Here is a 16743-nt window from a genome sequence, read left to right on the forward strand (position 1 = left end):
CTGAACCACTATCTACCTCTTTGATGTCCAATTTACAATTTACAATTTTAACCAAAACACAACAAACCTGTGGGAAGGAACTGCAGACGACGGTTTAAAACATAGATAGACACAAAATGCTGGAGTAACTCAGCGGGACAGGCAGCGTCTCTGGAGGGAAGGAATTTTAAAGATTTTTTTAAAATTAAAGATACAGCGCAGAAATAGGCCCTTCGGCCCACCGGGTCCGAGCCGCCCAGCGATCCCCGCACATTAACACTATCCTACACCCACTGGGGACAATTTTTACATTTGCCCAGCCAATTAACCTACGTCTTTGGAGTGTGGGAGGAAACCGAAGATCTCGGAGAAAACCCACGCAGGTCACGGGGAGAACGTACAAACTCCGTACAGACGGCGCCCGTAGTCAGGATCGAACCTGAGTCTCCGGCGCTGCATTCGCTGTAAGGCAGCAACTCTACCGCTGCGCCACCGCGCCGCCCCGTTCTGGAGCCTAGAGAGTCCAGTTTAGTTTATTGTCACGTGTACCGAGGTACAGTGAAAAGCTTTTGTTGCGTGCTGACCAGTCAGCGGAAAGACAACACGTGATTACAAAAGAGCCATTTACAGCGTAGTTACAGTCTGTCTGAGGAAGGGTCTCGACCTGAAGCATCACCCATTCCTTCTCTCCAGAGATGCTGCCTGACCCGCTGAGTGACTCCAGCTTTTTGTGTCTATCTACAGTGTGGAGTTACACGATAATGGAATAACGTTGAGTGCAAGGTAAAGCCAGTAAAGTTCGATCAAAGATAGTCTGAGTGTCTCCAATGAGGCAGATAGTAGTTTTGCACTGCTCTCTGGTTGTGGTAGGGTGGTTCAGTTGCCTGATAACAGCCGGGAAGAAACTGTCCCTGAATCTGGAGGTACAGTGAAAAGCTTTTGTTGCGTGCTAACCAGCCAGTGAAAAGACAATACATGATTACGATTGAACCATCCACAGTGCACAGAAACAGGATAAAGGGTACAACGTCGTTTTCACACTTCTGTACCTCTTGCCCAATGGGAGAGGGGAGAAGAGGGAGTGGCCGGGGTGAGACTGGTCCTTGATGATGCTGCTGGCCTTGCCGAGGCAGCGTGAGGTGTAGATGGAGTCGTTGGTTTGTGTGATGGTCTGGGCTGCATCCACAATTCTCTGCAATTTCGTGTGGTCTTGGATGGAGCTGTTCCCAAACCAGGCTGTGATGCATCCCGATAAAATGCTTTATGTGGCGCATCTGTAATGTTCCCCAGAGATGCTGCATGACCCGTTGTGTTACTCAAGCACTTGTGTCTGTATATTTATGTTTTGTTTTGTTGAATCAAATGTGTCTGTAAAGCTGCAGCATGTAAGAATGTAGTTGTATACAAGCTTATACACTTGAATACAGGCCTAACTCCAGTGAATACAGGCCTAACTCCAGTGAATACAGGCCTAACTCAAGTGAATACAAGCCTAACTCAAGTGAATACAGGCCTAACTCAAGTGAATACAAGCCTAACTCAAGTGAATACAGGCCTAACTCAAGTGAATACAGGCCTAACTCAAGTGAATACAAGCCTAACTCAAGTGAATACAGGCCTAACTCAAGTGAATACAAGCCTAACTCAAGTGAATACAGGCCTAACTCAAGTGAATACAAGCCTAACTCCAGTGAATACAAGCCCCAGTGAATACAAGCCCAACTCGTGAATACAAGCCTAACTCCAGTGAATACAAGCCTAACTCCAATGAATACAAGCCTAACTCCGGTGAATACAAGCCTAACTCCAGTGAATACAAGCCTAACTCCAATGAATACAAGCCTAACTCCAATGAATACAAGCCTAACTCCGGTGAATACAAGCCTAACTCCAGTGAATACAAGCCTAACTCCAATGAATACAAGCCTAACTCCAGTGAATACAAGCCTAAGTAGTTGAGGTTAGTTTAGTTTCGAGATACAGAGCGGAAAGGGGCCCTTCGGCCCATCCAGTCTGTGCCGATCAGAGAGCGTTGAGCCCTGCCAGCACTATCCTACACACACTAGGGGACAATTTACAATTATACCACGCCAATTAACCTACAAATCTTTGGAGTGTGGGAGGAAACCGGAGCACCCGGAGAAAACCCACGCAGGTCACGGGGAGAACGCACAAACTCCGTACGAACTAAAGTTCAATTCAGTGTAGTTTAATAATAATAATAATAATAATAATATATTCCTTTATTTGTCCCACACCGGGGAAATTTACAAGTCAATAGACAATAGACAATAGGTGCAGGAGGAGGCCATTCGGCCCTTCGAGCCAGCACCGCCATTCAATGTGATCATGGCTGATCATTCTCAATCAGTACCCCGTTCCTGCCTTCTCCCCATACCCCCTAAGTCACGTGTTATTATCACGTGTAGCGAGGTGTGCACTGACAAGCTTGTGTTGCGTGCTATCCAGTCAGTGGAACGACAATACATGATTACAATCGAGCCATTTACAGTGTTGAGTGCTGGAGTAACTCGGCTTGGCACGGTGGACCAGCGGTAGAGTTGCTGCCGTACAACGCGTGTAGCGCCGGAGACCCGGGTTCCATCCCGACTACGGGCGCCGTCTGTACGGAGTTTGTACGTTCTCCCCGTGACCGCCTGAGTTTCCTCCGAGATCTTCGGTCTCCTCCCACACTCCAAAGGCGCGCAGGTTAGTAGGTTAATTGGCTTGGCGTAAGCGTAACCTGCCCCTAGTGTGTGTGTAGGATAGCGTTGGTACGCAGGGATCGCCGGTTGGCGTGGGACTTCGTGGGCCGAAGGGCGTGTTTCCGCACTGCCTCACTGTGGTAAGCTCAAACTCCGTGACCTCTGGAGAAATCGGGTGGGTCAACTCCTGCCAAACTTTTTTTTTTGTTATTCCTCCGCGCCTCGCCCCAGAGAATAAGAACATCTTCCAACATCTGGGAATTCTCAAGATTGTGGCTTCCTAATTCCGAACGACTACTTAATGGAATTTCAAGGAATGAACCGCAATCCATTTCTCCAATTGTGGCGCTGCACATAAGTGGACTTGATCCCTCCACAACCCCCTGGCCCATGCACTTGATATTTGGTCTGTTTCCTTTCAGCTCCTCCCTGGTCTCGCTCTTTCCAGACACTCCTAATATCTGCCAGCCCGATTAACCGTAAACCGCGCACGTCAGCATTTGTGTTAGCACCCATTTAAAATTCTTTACTTCAGACTTTAGACTAAAGCAGCGATACGGCGCGGAACCAGGCCCCACTGAGTCCACGCCGACCAGCCACCACCTTGTACCGAAGCCACTTAACCTCAAATTGCCAAACACTTTAACTCCCCCTCCACATCAGACTGAAGAAGGGTCTCGACCCGAAACGTCACCCATTCCTTCTCTCCAGAGATGCTGCCTGACCCACTGAGTTGCTCCAGCATTTTGTGAAACCTTAACTCCCCCTCCCATTCCCACACTGGCCAAGGATATTCTTGCTATTGAGGGCGTGCAGCATAGGTTTACTAGGTTAATTCCCGGAATGACGGGACCGTCATATGTTGAAAGACTGGAGCGACTAGGCTTGTATACACTGGAATTTAGAAGGATGAGAGGAGATCTTATTGAAACGTATAAGATTATTAAGGGGTTGGACACGTTAGAGGCAGGAAACATGTTCCCAATGTTGGGGGAGTCCAGAACCAGGGGCCACAGTTTAAGAATAAGGGGTAGGCCATTTAGAATGGAGATGAGGAAAAACTTTTTCAGTCAGAGAGTTGTGAATCTGTGGAATTCTCTGCCTCAGAAGGCAGTGGAGGCCAATTCTCTGAATGCATTCAAGAGAGAGCTAGATAGAGCTCTTAATGATAGCGGAGTCAGGAGGTATGGGGAGAAGGCAGGAACGGGGTACTGATTGAGAATGATCAGCCATGATCACATTGAATGGCGGTGCTGGCTCGAAGGGCCGAATGGCCTACTCCTGCACCTATTGTCTATTGTCTATTGTCTATAACACAGTGCCCAGAACTGAACACAATACTCAAAGTGCGGCTGTACTCTAGGGAGTTCGTGCGTTCTCCCGGTGACGTGTAAATTGTCCCTGGTGTGTGTAGGATAGTGTTAGTGTGCGGGGATCGCTGTTCGGTGCGGACTTGGTGGGCCGAAGGGCCTGTGTCCGCTCTGTATCTCTAAACTACAAAAACTAAACTGAAAGTGGCAGCCTATAATATCAACAGGGATGTCGGTTCGAGGCCGCAATGTGTTTTCAACAGGTCAAAACGCATGATGGCTATAAATAAACCACCACTTGCTTGGCACTGCTTTTATAAGATTCACTGCTGTGACTCTATGCGCCGTAGAGAGCATTTTATCAGGAAGCATCACAGCTCGGTTTAGGAACGGCTCCATCCAAGACCGCAAGAAATCGCAGAGAGTTGTGGACGCAGCCCAGACCATCACACAAACCAACCTCCCTTCCACCGACTCCATCTGCACCTCACGCTGCCTCGGCAAGGCCAGCAGCATCATCAAGGACCAGTCTCACCCCGGCCACTCCCTCTTCTCCCCTCTCCCACCGGGAAAGAGGTACAGAAGTGTGAAAACGCACACCTCCAGATTCAGGGGCAGTTTCTTCCCGGCTGTTATCAGGCAACTGAACGGTTCTTTCAGAGGCTCGGAATTTTACTGAACACACCCCGATGCTAATTTGCAGCCAGATTTCTCGTAGAAGAGTGGCGCAGCGGTAGAGTTGCTGCCTTACAGCGAATGCAGCGCCGGAGACCCGGGTTCCATCCCGACTACGGGCGCCGTCTGTACGGAGTTTGTACGTTCTCCCCGTGACCTGCGTGGGTTTTCTCCGAGATCTTCGATTTCCTCCCACACTCCAAAGACGTGCTGGTTTGTAGGTTAATTGGCTGGGTTAATGTAAAAATTGTCCCTAGTGGGTGTAGGATGGTGTTAATGTGCGGGGATCGCTGGTCGGCGCCGACCCGGTGGGCCTGTTTCTGCGCTGTGTCACTGAACTAAAACTAAAACTAAAGACACAAAGGTCTGGAGTAACTCTGCGGGTCAGGTAGCATCTCTGGAGAGAAGGAATGGGTGAATAGACAATAGACAATAGGTGCAGGAGGAGGCCATTCGGCCCTTCGAGCCAGCACTGCCATTCAATGTGATCATGGCTGATCATTCTCAATCAGTACCCCGTTCCTGCCTTCTCCCCATACCCCCTGACTCCGCTACCCTTAAGAGCTCTATCTAGCTCTCTCTTGAATGCATTCAGAGAATTGGCCTCCACTGCCTTCTGAGGCAGAGAATTCCACAGATTCACAACTCTCTGACTGAAAAAGTTTTTCCTCATCTCCGTTCTAAATGGCCTACCCCTTATTCTTAAACTGTGGCCCCTGGTTCTGGACTCCCCCAACATTGGGAACATGTTTCCTGCCTCTAATTTGTCCAACCCCTTAATAATCTTATACGTTTCGATAAGATCCCCTCTCATCCTTCTAAATTCCAGTGAAGAAAGGTCTCGACTCGAAACGTCGCCCATCCCTTCTCTCCAGAGATGCTGCCTGTCCCGCTGAGTTACTCCAGCATTTTGTGTCTGCCTTCGTTTTAACCAGCATCTGCAGTTCTTTCCTGCCCGACTTGGGGGGACGGCCGTCAGGGAGAACAGAGGAGGACCACCGAGAGCTAAGGCGGACCACCATGGAATGTGATAACATTGCATTGTGTTAAAATGGGATGTCACTAACTTTGTCAGCGCCCTTCATGTGGCGACTCTTTGCATACCTTATGTGTGCAAAAAAAAACGATTATCACTGACTTGTCAAACCTGCATGTCTTTGGAGTGTGGGAGGAAACCGAAGATCTCGGATAAAATCCACGCAGGTCACGGGGAGAACGTACAAACTCCGCACAGACGGCACCGAGTGTGCGTGTGTGAGTGAGTGTGTCTATGTGTGTGTGTGTGTGTGCATGCGTGTGTGTGCGTGTGAGTGTTTGTGTGTGCGTGTGTGTGTGAGCGTGTGTGTGAGTGGTGTGTGTGTGAGCGTGAGCGTGAATGTGATTGGTGTGTTAGCATGTGTGAGTGTGTGCGTTTGTGAACGTGTGTGTGCATGTGCGTGTGAGTGGTGTATGTGTGTGCGCGCATGTGAGTGTGTGAGCGTGTGTGTGTGTGTGTGTGTGAGCATGTGAGTGTATGTGAGCATGGGAGTGTGTGTGTGTGTGTGTGTGTGAGGCTGTGTGTGTATGTGAGCGTGTGTGAGCATGTGAATGTGAGCGTGTGTGTGTGAGCGTGTATGAGTGTATGTATGAGCGTTTGTGTGTTAGCATGTGTGAGCGTGTGTGTGTGTGAGCTTGTGTATGTGTGTGGGTGTGTGTGTGCGTGTGTGAGTGAGTGTGTAAGGGGGAGGCTGGGAGCGGTGGTGAGTGAGGAGAGGCGGAGGGTGGCTGGTGAACGTGTGCTTTAGTGGTGCTGGGGTTGGATGTGTGGCTCATTGTTTCCCCACCAACCCAACTCCAGGAAATTGAGTGTGCAGTTGTTTAATTTTATTTATATTTCCAAACTTCCAAACTCTTCAGGTTCCCTGGATGAAGAATAACACGTGGAGGCCGGGACTGTAATCAGAGCCCGTGCACGATGCTAACAGTAGCTGGGTTGTTCGTGAAGTTGCAAATATGTTAACAATTACCGTCTGTGCCGTTAATTACAGAGCCCGGTTATCAAAGCACTCGTTAACAATGGCACCAATAACATTACTGTTAAAATAAACGCAGTCATCTCAGAATACAGTAGGACATGTAATCAGTGCTCTCCCTCTCTCCCTCTCCCTTCCTCTCTCTCTCTCTCTTCCTCTCCCTGCCTCTCTCTCCCTCTTTCTCCCCCTCTCTCCCTCCCTCTCTCTCTCTCCTTCCCTCCCTCCCTCTTCCCCTCTCCCCCCTCTCTCTCTCCCTCTCCCTCTCTCCCTCCCTTCCTCCCTCTCTCCCCCTCTCCTTCCCTCCCTCCCTCTCCCTCTCTCCCCCTCTCTCTCTCTATCCCTCACTCTCCCTTCCTCCCTCTCCCTCTCTCTCTCACTCGCCCTCCCTCCCTCTCCCCCTCTCTTTCCCTCCCTCTTTCTCTCTCCCTCCCTCTCCCTTCCTCCCTCTCCCCCTCTCTCTCACTCGCCCTCCCTCCCTCCCTCCCTCCCTCTCCCTCCCTCTTTCATCTCTCCCTCTCCCTCTCCCTCTCCCCCTCTCTCTCTCCCCCCATTTCCCCTCCCTCCCTCTCCCTCTCTCCCCATCTCACTCCCCCTCCCACTCTGCTCCTCTCTCTCTTCCCTCCCCTCCATCCCTCTCTCTCTCTCCCCCCCCTCTCTCTCTCCCTCCCACTCCCTCTCCCCGTCTCTCTCTCTCCCTCCCCTCCCTCACCCTCCTTCTCTATCTCTCTCCCCCCTCTCTCTCTCTTTTACCCCCCTCTCTCTCTCTCGTCTTATCCTGTATCTCTAAATGGATTGATTGTAATCACGTATTCTCTTTCTGCTGGCCGGTTAGCACGCAACAAAAGCTTCTCACTGTACCTCGGTACACGTGACAATAAAACCTGAACTGAAACTCTCTTCCCCCACACACCTCTCTCTCTCTCTCTCTCTCTCTCTCTCTCTCTCTCTCTCTCTCTCTCTCTCTCTCTCTCTCTCTCTCTCTCTCTCTCTCTCTCTCTCTCTCTCCTCTCTCTCTCTCTCTCTCTCTCTCTCTCTCTCATCTCTCTCTCTCTCTCTCTCTCTCTCTCTCTCTCTCTCTCTCTCTCTCTCTCTCTCTCTCTCTCTCTCTCTCTCTCTCTCTCTCTCTCTCTCTCTCTCTCTCTCTCTCTCTCTCTCTCTCTCTCCATCCCCCTCCCTCTCTCTCTCCCCCTCCCTCTCAAACTTGCTCTCTCAAACTGCCGCGGCATTAAAAACTTTCCATCCACTGCTCCCCGACCAATTTCAGGCTTAAAAGTCATTGCTGAAGCATGGGACAAGCGGGAACACAGTACTCTGGTCCTGTGAGGCAGCAACACTACCACTGCGCCACCGTGCCACTGTTAAAATCCATCCTGGCCAAAACCGGCACACCAATGCCACTACTCCCTAAAGAGACTTTGGAAGTTCGGCATGTCCCCAACAACCAGTGTTGCCAATTGTCCCGTATTAGCCGGGACATCCCATATTTTGGGCTAAGTTGGTTTGTCCCGTACGGGACCCGCCCTTGTCCCGTATTAGGCCTGGGGGGTGCTGTAGGCCCGGACAGTGTAGGCCTGGACACTGTAGGCCCGGGGGCTGCTGTAGGCCCGGATAGTGTAGGCCCGGTGGCCGCTGTAGGCCCGGACAGTGTAGGCCCGGACATTGTAGGTCCGGACGCTGTAGGCCCGGACGGTGTAGGCCCGGAGACCCGGGAGCCGCCTAGCGGAGGTTGCCTAGCAACCCGCCTCCCGGCCCGGGCGGCCGCCATTGGTGGAGCGGGAGCACGTGGCCGCTGGCTGGGTGAGGTCACGTGGGGCGCGGGGCGGTGACGTCACCTTTTGTCCCCTTTAGGAGTGAGAAAGTTGGCACCCCTACCAACAACTCTCACCAACTTCTGCAGATGCGCCACAGAAAGCATTTTATCAGGATGCATCACGGCTCGGTTTGGGAACAGCTCCATCCAAGACCGCAGGAAATTGCAGAGAATTGTGGACGCAGCCCAGACCATCACACAAACCAACGACTCCATCTACACCTCACGCTGCCTCGGCAAGGCCAGCAGCATCATCAAGGACCAGTCTCACCCCGGCCACTCCCTCTTCTCCCCTCTCCCATCGGGCAAGAGGTACAGAAGTGTGAAAACGCACACCTCCAGATTCAAGGACAGTTTCTTCCCAGCTGTTATCAGGCAACTGAACCATCCTACCACAACCAGAGAGCAGTGCTGAACTACTATCTGCCTCAATGGAGACCCTCGGGTTATCTTAGATCGCCCATTACTGGCTTTACCTTGCAGTAACCATTATTCCCTTATCCTGTGAACTTCAAAGAACTTCTATACTCACCAATGAATATATGCGTTGCAGGAACTCTGCAATTTTGTTCAACAGAGAAAGAAATATCGTCTGTCTCCAATGGGTGACCGTTTAAGAGTGGTGGGTGTATGTAACGAGCTGACAGAGGAGGTAGTTTAGTTTAGTTTAGAGTGGGGAAACAGGCCTTTCGGCCCACCGGCTCCGCGCCGACCAGCGATCCCCGCACATTAACACCATCCTACACCCACTAGGGACAATTTTTACCAAGCCAATTAACCTACATACCTGCACGTCTTTGGAGTGTGGGATGAAACCGAAGATCTTGGAGAAAACCCACGCAGGTCACGGGGAGAACGTACAAACTCCGTACAGATGGCGCCCGGAGTCGGGATGGAACCCGTGTCTCCGGCGCTGCATTCGCTGTAAGGCAGCAACTCTACCGCTGCGCCACCGTGCCGCCCTGTTGAGGCAGGGACTATGACAACATTTAGAAGACATGTTGATATTCGATGTTGGAAAGGGTACAGAGAAGGTTTACCAGAAAGGGCCTGAGCTGTAGGGAGAGGTTGAGCAGGCTGGGACTTTACTCCATGGAGCGCAGGAGGATGAGGGGAGATCTTATAGAGGTGTATACAAATAAAATGAGGGGAATAGATCGGGTAGATGCACAGTCTATTGCCCAGAGTAGGGGAATCAATAATAAAATGTAGTCGATGCAAGGACTATCCCAACGTTTAAGAAACATTTAGACAGGTCAATGGATAAGACAGGTTTGTAGGGATATGGGCCAAACACAGGCAAGTGGGACTAGTGTAGCTGGGACATGTTTGTCGGTGTGGGCAAGTTGTGTCGAAGGGCCTGTTTCCACAAAGTACGGCGGTCACGGTGGCGCAGCGGTAGAGTTGCCGCCTTACAGCGGATGCAGCGCCGGAGACCCTGGTTCCATCCCGACTACGGGCGCCGTCTGTACGGAGTTTGTACATTCTCCCCCTGACCCGCGTGGGTTTTCTCCGAGATCTTCGGTTTCCTCCCACACTCCAAAGACGTACAGGTATGTAGAGTTAATTGGCTTGGTATAAATGTAAAAATTGTCCCTGGTGGGTGTAGGACGGTGTTAGTGTGCGGGGATCGCTGGTCGGCGCGGACACGGTGGGCCGAAAGGGCCTGTTTCCTCGCTGTATCAATGGAGTCCAGAACCAGGGGCCACAGTTTAAGAATAAGGGGTAGGCCATTTAGAACAGAGATGAGGAAAAACGTTTTCAGTCAGAGAGTTGTGAATCTGTGGAATTCTCTGCCTCAGAAGGCAGTGGAGGCCAATTCTCTGAATGCATTCAAGAGAGAGCTGGATAGAGCTCTTAAGGATAGCGGAGTCAGGGGGTATGGGGAGAAGGCAGGAACGGGGTACTGATTGAGAATGATCAGCCATGATCACATTGAATGGCGGTGCTGGCTCGAAGGGCCGAATGGCCTCCTCCTGCACCTATTGTCTATTGTCTATTGTATCTCTAACCTAAACTAAACTAAACTGTGACTCTATGACGCTATGACTCCATGGTGCTTCTATTTTTCCAGCTTTATATAATTGCTGGTAGGGATTGAGTTCATTACTTGCCCATGCGCTATAAAAAGAGGAGGTTTGGTGTGGAAAGACAGGCTACGAGCCAAGTAACTTTCCCTTCAGCCTTGCCAGCAGTGCTCGTATGTATTTCCTCACAGGTTCACAAGTCCATAAGTTCCAGGAGCAGAATTAGGCCATTCGGCCCATCGAGTCCATTCCGCCATTCAATAATGGCTGATCTATCTCTCCCTCTCAACCACATTCTCCTGCCTTCTCCTCGTAACATAGAAACATAGAAAATACTGTAGGTGCAGGAGGAGGCCATTTGGTCCTTCAATAGACAATAGTCAATAGGTGCAGGAGGAGGCCATTCGGCCCTTCGAGCCAGCACCGCCATTCAATGTGATCATGGCTGATCATCCACAATCAGTAACCCGTGCCTGCCTTCTCCCCATATCCCTTGATTCCGCTAGCCCCTAGAGCTCTGTCTAACTCTCTTTTAAATCCATCCAGTGAATTGGCCTCCACTGCCCTCTGTGGCAGAGAATTCCACAAATTCACAACTCTCTGGGTGAAAAAGTTTTTTTCTCACCTCAGTTTTAAATGGCCTCCCCTTTATCCTTAGACTGTGTGGCCCCTGGTTCTGGACTCCCCCAACATTGGGAACATTTTTCCTGCATCTAGCTTGTCCAGTCCTTTTATAAGTTTATACTGGATGTTTTCAAGAAAGTGTTAGATTTAGCTCTTGGGGCTAAAGGAATCAGGGGATATGGGGAGAAAGCAGGAACGGGGGGGTACTGATTTTGGATGATCAGCCATGATCATATTGAATGGTGGTGCCGGCTCGAGGGGCCGAATGGCCTCCTCCTGCACCTATTTTTCTGTTTCCATGTTTCTATGTGTAGGAGGGAACTAGTTTGTTATTGTGCAAGACACAGCGAGTTGCGATTGCTTGCGTGCTATCCAGTCAAAAATCGCTAAACATGAAAGCAACTAACTGAAGGGCGTCACGGTGGCGCGGCGGTAGAATTGCTGCCTCACAGCAACAGAGACCTGGGTTCGATCCCGACTGTCTGGATGGAGGTTTGTATCTTCTCCCTGTGACCCCGTGGGCTTTCTCCAAGTGCTCTGGTTTCCTCCCACAGTCCAAGAACGTGCAAGGTTGCCCCTAGTGCGTGTGGGATAGAACTACTGTACGGATACTCAACCTGCCCTTGTAGCCCGGGCCCTCGGGTCCTGGCAACATCCTCTCTGCAAATCTTCTCTGCATTCTTTCCAGCTTTACGACATTCTACCTACGGCAGGGTGATTAGGACTGAACATAATCGGAATCCGAGGGGTGACTTTTCCACACAGAGGGTGGTGGGTGTATGGAACGGGCTGCCGGAGGAGGTAGTTGAGGCTGGGATTGTCCCATCGTTTAAGAAACAGTTGGACAGGCACATGGATAGGACAGGTTTGGAGGGTTATGGACCAAGCGCAGGGAAGTGGGACTAGGGTAGCTGGGACATTGTTGGGCCAGTGTGGGCGGGTTGGGCCGAAGGGCCTGTTTCCACACTGTATCACTCTGTGAGTCTATGTCTCTATGACTCTACAGTACACGTGGCCTCACCCACATCAAGCAGAGTTTAGTTTAGTTGAGTTTATTGTAACATGTTACCGAGGTACAGCTTTTGTTGCGTGCTAACCAGTCAGCGGAAAGACAATACACGGTTACAATCGAGCCATTCACAATGATCCAAAGTCCAATTAAAGATAGTTCAAAGTTTTCCAATGGGATAGATAGGGAGTCAGGATCGCTCTCTAGCTGGTGAGAGGGATGGTTCAGTTGCCTGATAACAGCTGGGAAGAAACTGTCCCTGAATCTGGAGGTGTGCGTTGTCACACTTCTGTACCTCTTGCCCGATGGGAGAGGGGAGAAGAGGGAGTGGCCGGGGTGAGACTGGTCCTTGATGATGCTGCTGGCCTTGCCGAGGCAGCGTGAGGTGCGGATGGAGTCAGTGGAAGGGAGGTTGGTTTGTGCGATGGGCTGGGCTGGGTCCACAACTCTCTGCAATCTCCTGCGATCGTGGGTGGAGCGGTGAATCTTATTAAAGCAGAATCAAGCAAGCAGTGGTTGGCGATAGGACGGTTCAGTTGCCTGATAACAGCCGGGAAGAAACTGTCCCTGAATCTGGAGGTGTGCGTTTTCAATGGTTACAGTGAAAAGCTTCTTTATGTTATCATGTTGCATGTTATCCAGTCAATGATAAGACCATAGCCTCCCGCAGTTTACAGATACAGGATTAAAGGTATATTATTTATTACAACATAAAGCTCAATTAAAGATATGTAAACCCACTGACTCCCACAGCCATCTAGACTATACCTCTTCCCACCCTGACTCCTGTAAAGACTCTATCCCCTACTCCCAAGTCCTCCGTCTATGTCGCATCTGCGCCCAGGATGAGGTGTTCCATACCAGGGTCATCGGAGATGTCCTCATTATTTAGGGGGCTCCCCTCTTCCATTATAGATGAGGCTCTCACTATAGACAATAGACAATAGGTGCAGGAGGAAGCCATTCGGCCCTTCGAGCCAGCACCGCCATTCAATGTGATCATGGCTGATCATTCTCAATCAGTACCCCGTTCCTGCCTTCTCCCCATACCCCCTGACTCCGCTATCCTTAAGAGCTCTATCCAGCTCTCTCTTGAATGCATTCAGGGAACTGGCTTCCACTGCCTTCTGAGGCAGAGAATTCCACAGATTCACAACTCTCTGACTGAAAAAGATTTTCCTCATCTCAGTTCTAAATGGCCTACCCCTTATTCTTAAACTTAAACTGTGGCCCCTTGTTCTGGACTCCCCCAACATTGGGAACTTGTTTCCTGCCTCTAACGTGTCCAACCTCTTTATAATCTTATACGTTTCGATAAGATCTCCGCTCATCCTTCTAAATTCCAGTGTATACAAGCCTAGTCGCTCCAGTCTTTCAACATACGACAGTCCTGCCGTTCCGGGAATTAACCTAGGGGCTCCTCGATATCCCACAGCTCCACTCCCCCTCCACTCATTTGTAACAAGGACAGAGTCCCCCTTGTCCTCACCTTCCACCCCATCAGCCGACACATACAGCACATTATCCTCCAACATTTCCACCACCTCCAACGGGATCCCACCACTGGCCACATCTTCCCATCTCCACCCCTTTCCGCAGAGACCGTTCCTTCCATAACTCCCTGGTCCACTCGTCCCTTCCCACCCAAACCACCCCCTCCCCAGGTACTTTCCCCTGCAACCACAGGAGATGCAACACCTGTCCCTTTACCTCCCCCCTTGACTCCATCCAAGGACACCCGACAGTCTTTCCAGGTGAGGCAGAGGTTCACCTGCACCTCCTCCAACCTCATCTGCTGTATCCGCTGTTCCAGGTGTGGACTCCTGTACATCAGCGAGACCAAGCGCAGGCTCGGCGATCGTTTCGCTGAACACCTTCGCTCAGTCCGCCTTAATCAACCTGATCTCCCGGTGGCTCAGCACTTCAACTCCCCCTCCCACTCCAAATCTGACCTTTCTGTCCTGGGCCTCCTCCATTGTCAGAGTGAGGCCCAGCGCAAATTGGAGGAACAGCACCTCATATTTCGCTTGGGCAGCTTACACCCCAGCGGTATGATCATTGACTTCTCTAACTTCAAATAGTCCTTGCTTTCCCTCTCTCTCCATCCCCACCCCCTTCCCAGTTCTCCCCCCGGTCTTACTGCCTCCGACTACATTTTATCTCTGTCCTGCCCCCTCCCCTGACATCAGTCCGATGAAGGGTCTCGACGGGGCGGCACGGTGGCGCAGCGGTAGAGTTGCTGCCTTACAGCGAATGCAGCGCCGGAGACTCAGGTTCGATCCTGACTATGGGCGCCGTCTGTACGGAGTTTGTACGTTCTCCCCGTGACCTGCGTGGGTTTTCCTCCCACACTCCAAAGACGTACAGGTATGTAGGTTAATTGACTGGGTAAATGTAAAAATTGTCCCTAGTGTGTGTGTAGGATAGTGTTAGTGTCGCGGTCTCGGTGGGTCGAAGTGCCGAAGGGCCTGTTTCCGCGCTGTATCTCTAAAAAGAAACGTCACCCATTCCTTCTCCCCAGAGATGCTGCCTGTCCCGCTGAGTTACTCCAGCATTTTGTGTCTATCTCCGAATAAAGATAGTTCCAAAGATCTCCAATGAGGTAGATGGTCATCAGGACCCTTCTCTAGTTGTTAGTAGGACAGTTCAGTTGCCCGATAACGGCTGGGAAGAAACTGTTCCCGAATCTGCAAGGTATCACAAAATGCTGTAGTAACTCAGCAGGTCAGGCAGCATCTAGGAGAGAGGGAATGGGTGACATTTTGGGTCGAGACCACCATCTGCAGTTATTTTCCTACAGAACCTGAATCTGGAGGCGTGCGTTTCCACGCCTCTGATGGGAGAGGGGGGGGGGAGACTGGGGGAATGGAGGGGGAGGGGAGAGGAGTGATGGGGGAACACAGAGGCTGCCACTCACCGGCAGGTGGGTGAAGACGGCGAAGGTACTGCGCAGGAAGGCGATGAGGTCGAGCAGGTAATCGCTGGCGTGCCCGTCGGACTCCCCTCTCATCCAGTCGTAGTCTGCGAGCTGCAGGAACTGGTCGATCTTCTGGTTAAGTTTGGTGTAGATCTCTTCCTCAGCGGCGTGCCGGGCATCCTGCGCAGAAACACACGCCCATGGTCATGGACAATGGTCATGGACAATGGTCAATGGTATTGGTCATGGTCAATGGTCATGGACAATGGTCATGGACAATGGTAAGACAATGGTCAATGGTCATAGACAATGGTCATAGATAATGGTCAGTCATGGACAATGGTCATGGACAATGGTCATGGACAATGGTCAATGGTAAGACAATGGTCAATGGTAAGACAATGGTCATAGACAATGGTCATAGATAATGGTCAGTCATGGACAATGGTCATGGACAATGGTCATAGACAATGGTCATGGACAATGGTCATAGACAATGGTCAGTCATGGACAATGGTCAATGGTCATGGACAATGGTCATGGTTAATGGTAATAAGATCATCAATACACATTCTCAGAAGTTCAATAGTGATAAGAGCCGAATTAGGCCATTCGGCCCATCAAGTCTACTCCGCCATTCAATCGTGGCTGATCTATCTCTCCCTCCTAACCCCATTCACCTGCCTGCTCCCCATAACCCCTGACACCCGCACTAATCAAGAAACCCCTGACACTTGTACAAATCAAGAAAGGGTCGAGATCCTTCTTCAGTCTCCATTGGACTGTCAATACTACTCTATATACCAATAATACCTGATTGGACTATTGGTTGGAGCATAATATCACAGTGCGATGGCAGAGGTGACACCAAATTGCCACTGAACCATTGACCCATTGAAGTCCCACTGTTACCTTAAAGGTTGCTGTTCCATACAGCTTGGTGGCATGAACCGTGTCCGGTGGTACATTGGTAATGTTGGTGATAAACTCCTCCAGAAACTTGCAGGATCCCTCCAGGTGTGTTGTGTTGATGATAATCTGCACAAGCTGCAAAGGGAAGATGAAAGAATGGATCGACTGGGCTTGTATTCACTGGAATTTACAAGGATGAGAGGGGATCTTACAGAAACATATAACATTCTTAAAAGGATTGGACAGGCTAGAAGCAGGAAACATGTTCGCGATGTTGGGGGAGTCCAGAACCAGGGGTCACAGTTTAAGAATAAAGGGTAGACCATTTAGGGCTGAGATGAGGAAAAACGTCTACACCCAGAGAGTTGTGAATCTGTGGGATTCTCAGCCACAGAAGGCAGTGGAGGCCAATTCACTGAAAGTTTTCAAGAGAGTTAGATATAGCCCTTAGGGCTAATGGGATCAAGGGATATGGGGTGAAAGCAGGAACGGGGTACTGATTTAGGATGATCAGCCATGATCATATTGAATGGCAGTGCTGGCTCGAAGGGCCGAATGGCCTACTCCTGCGCCTATTTTCTACATATATGAGGACTCTTACGTTAGATTAAAGATAGACACAAAACGCTGGTTTAGTTCATTGTCACTTGCACCAAAGTACAGTGAAAAACATTTGCTGCGTGCTAACCATTCAATGGAAAGACAATGCATGGTTACAATCGACCCATATACAGTGTATGGATACATGGTAAGGGAATAACGT

At 50.5% G+C, this 16743-nt stretch overlaps 1 protein-coding gene across 1 annotated transcript in view; it reads right to left on the reverse strand.

The window, feature by feature from the left end:
- exoc6b (exocyst complex component 6B) overlaps positions 1-16743 on the reverse strand; it is a 563998-nt gene that overhangs the window by 89704 nt on the left and 457551 nt on the right. The window contains exons 17-18 of the mRNA XM_078404240.1: positions 15981-16115; positions 15069-15248 (exon numbers count right to left, since the gene is read on the reverse strand). Of these exons, the coding sequence (XP_078260366.1) occupies positions 15069-15248; positions 15981-16115 (315 nt within the window). The remainder of the gene's footprint in view (positions 1-15068; positions 15249-15980; positions 16116-16743) is intronic.

The sequence above is a fragment of the Rhinoraja longicauda genome, chromosome 1 (genome assembly GCF_053455715.1).
Source record: "Rhinoraja longicauda isolate Sanriku21f chromosome 1, sRhiLon1.1, whole genome shotgun sequence".
Lineage (NCBI taxonomy): Eukaryota > Metazoa > Chordata > Chondrichthyes > Rajiformes > Arhynchobatidae > Rhinoraja > Rhinoraja longicauda.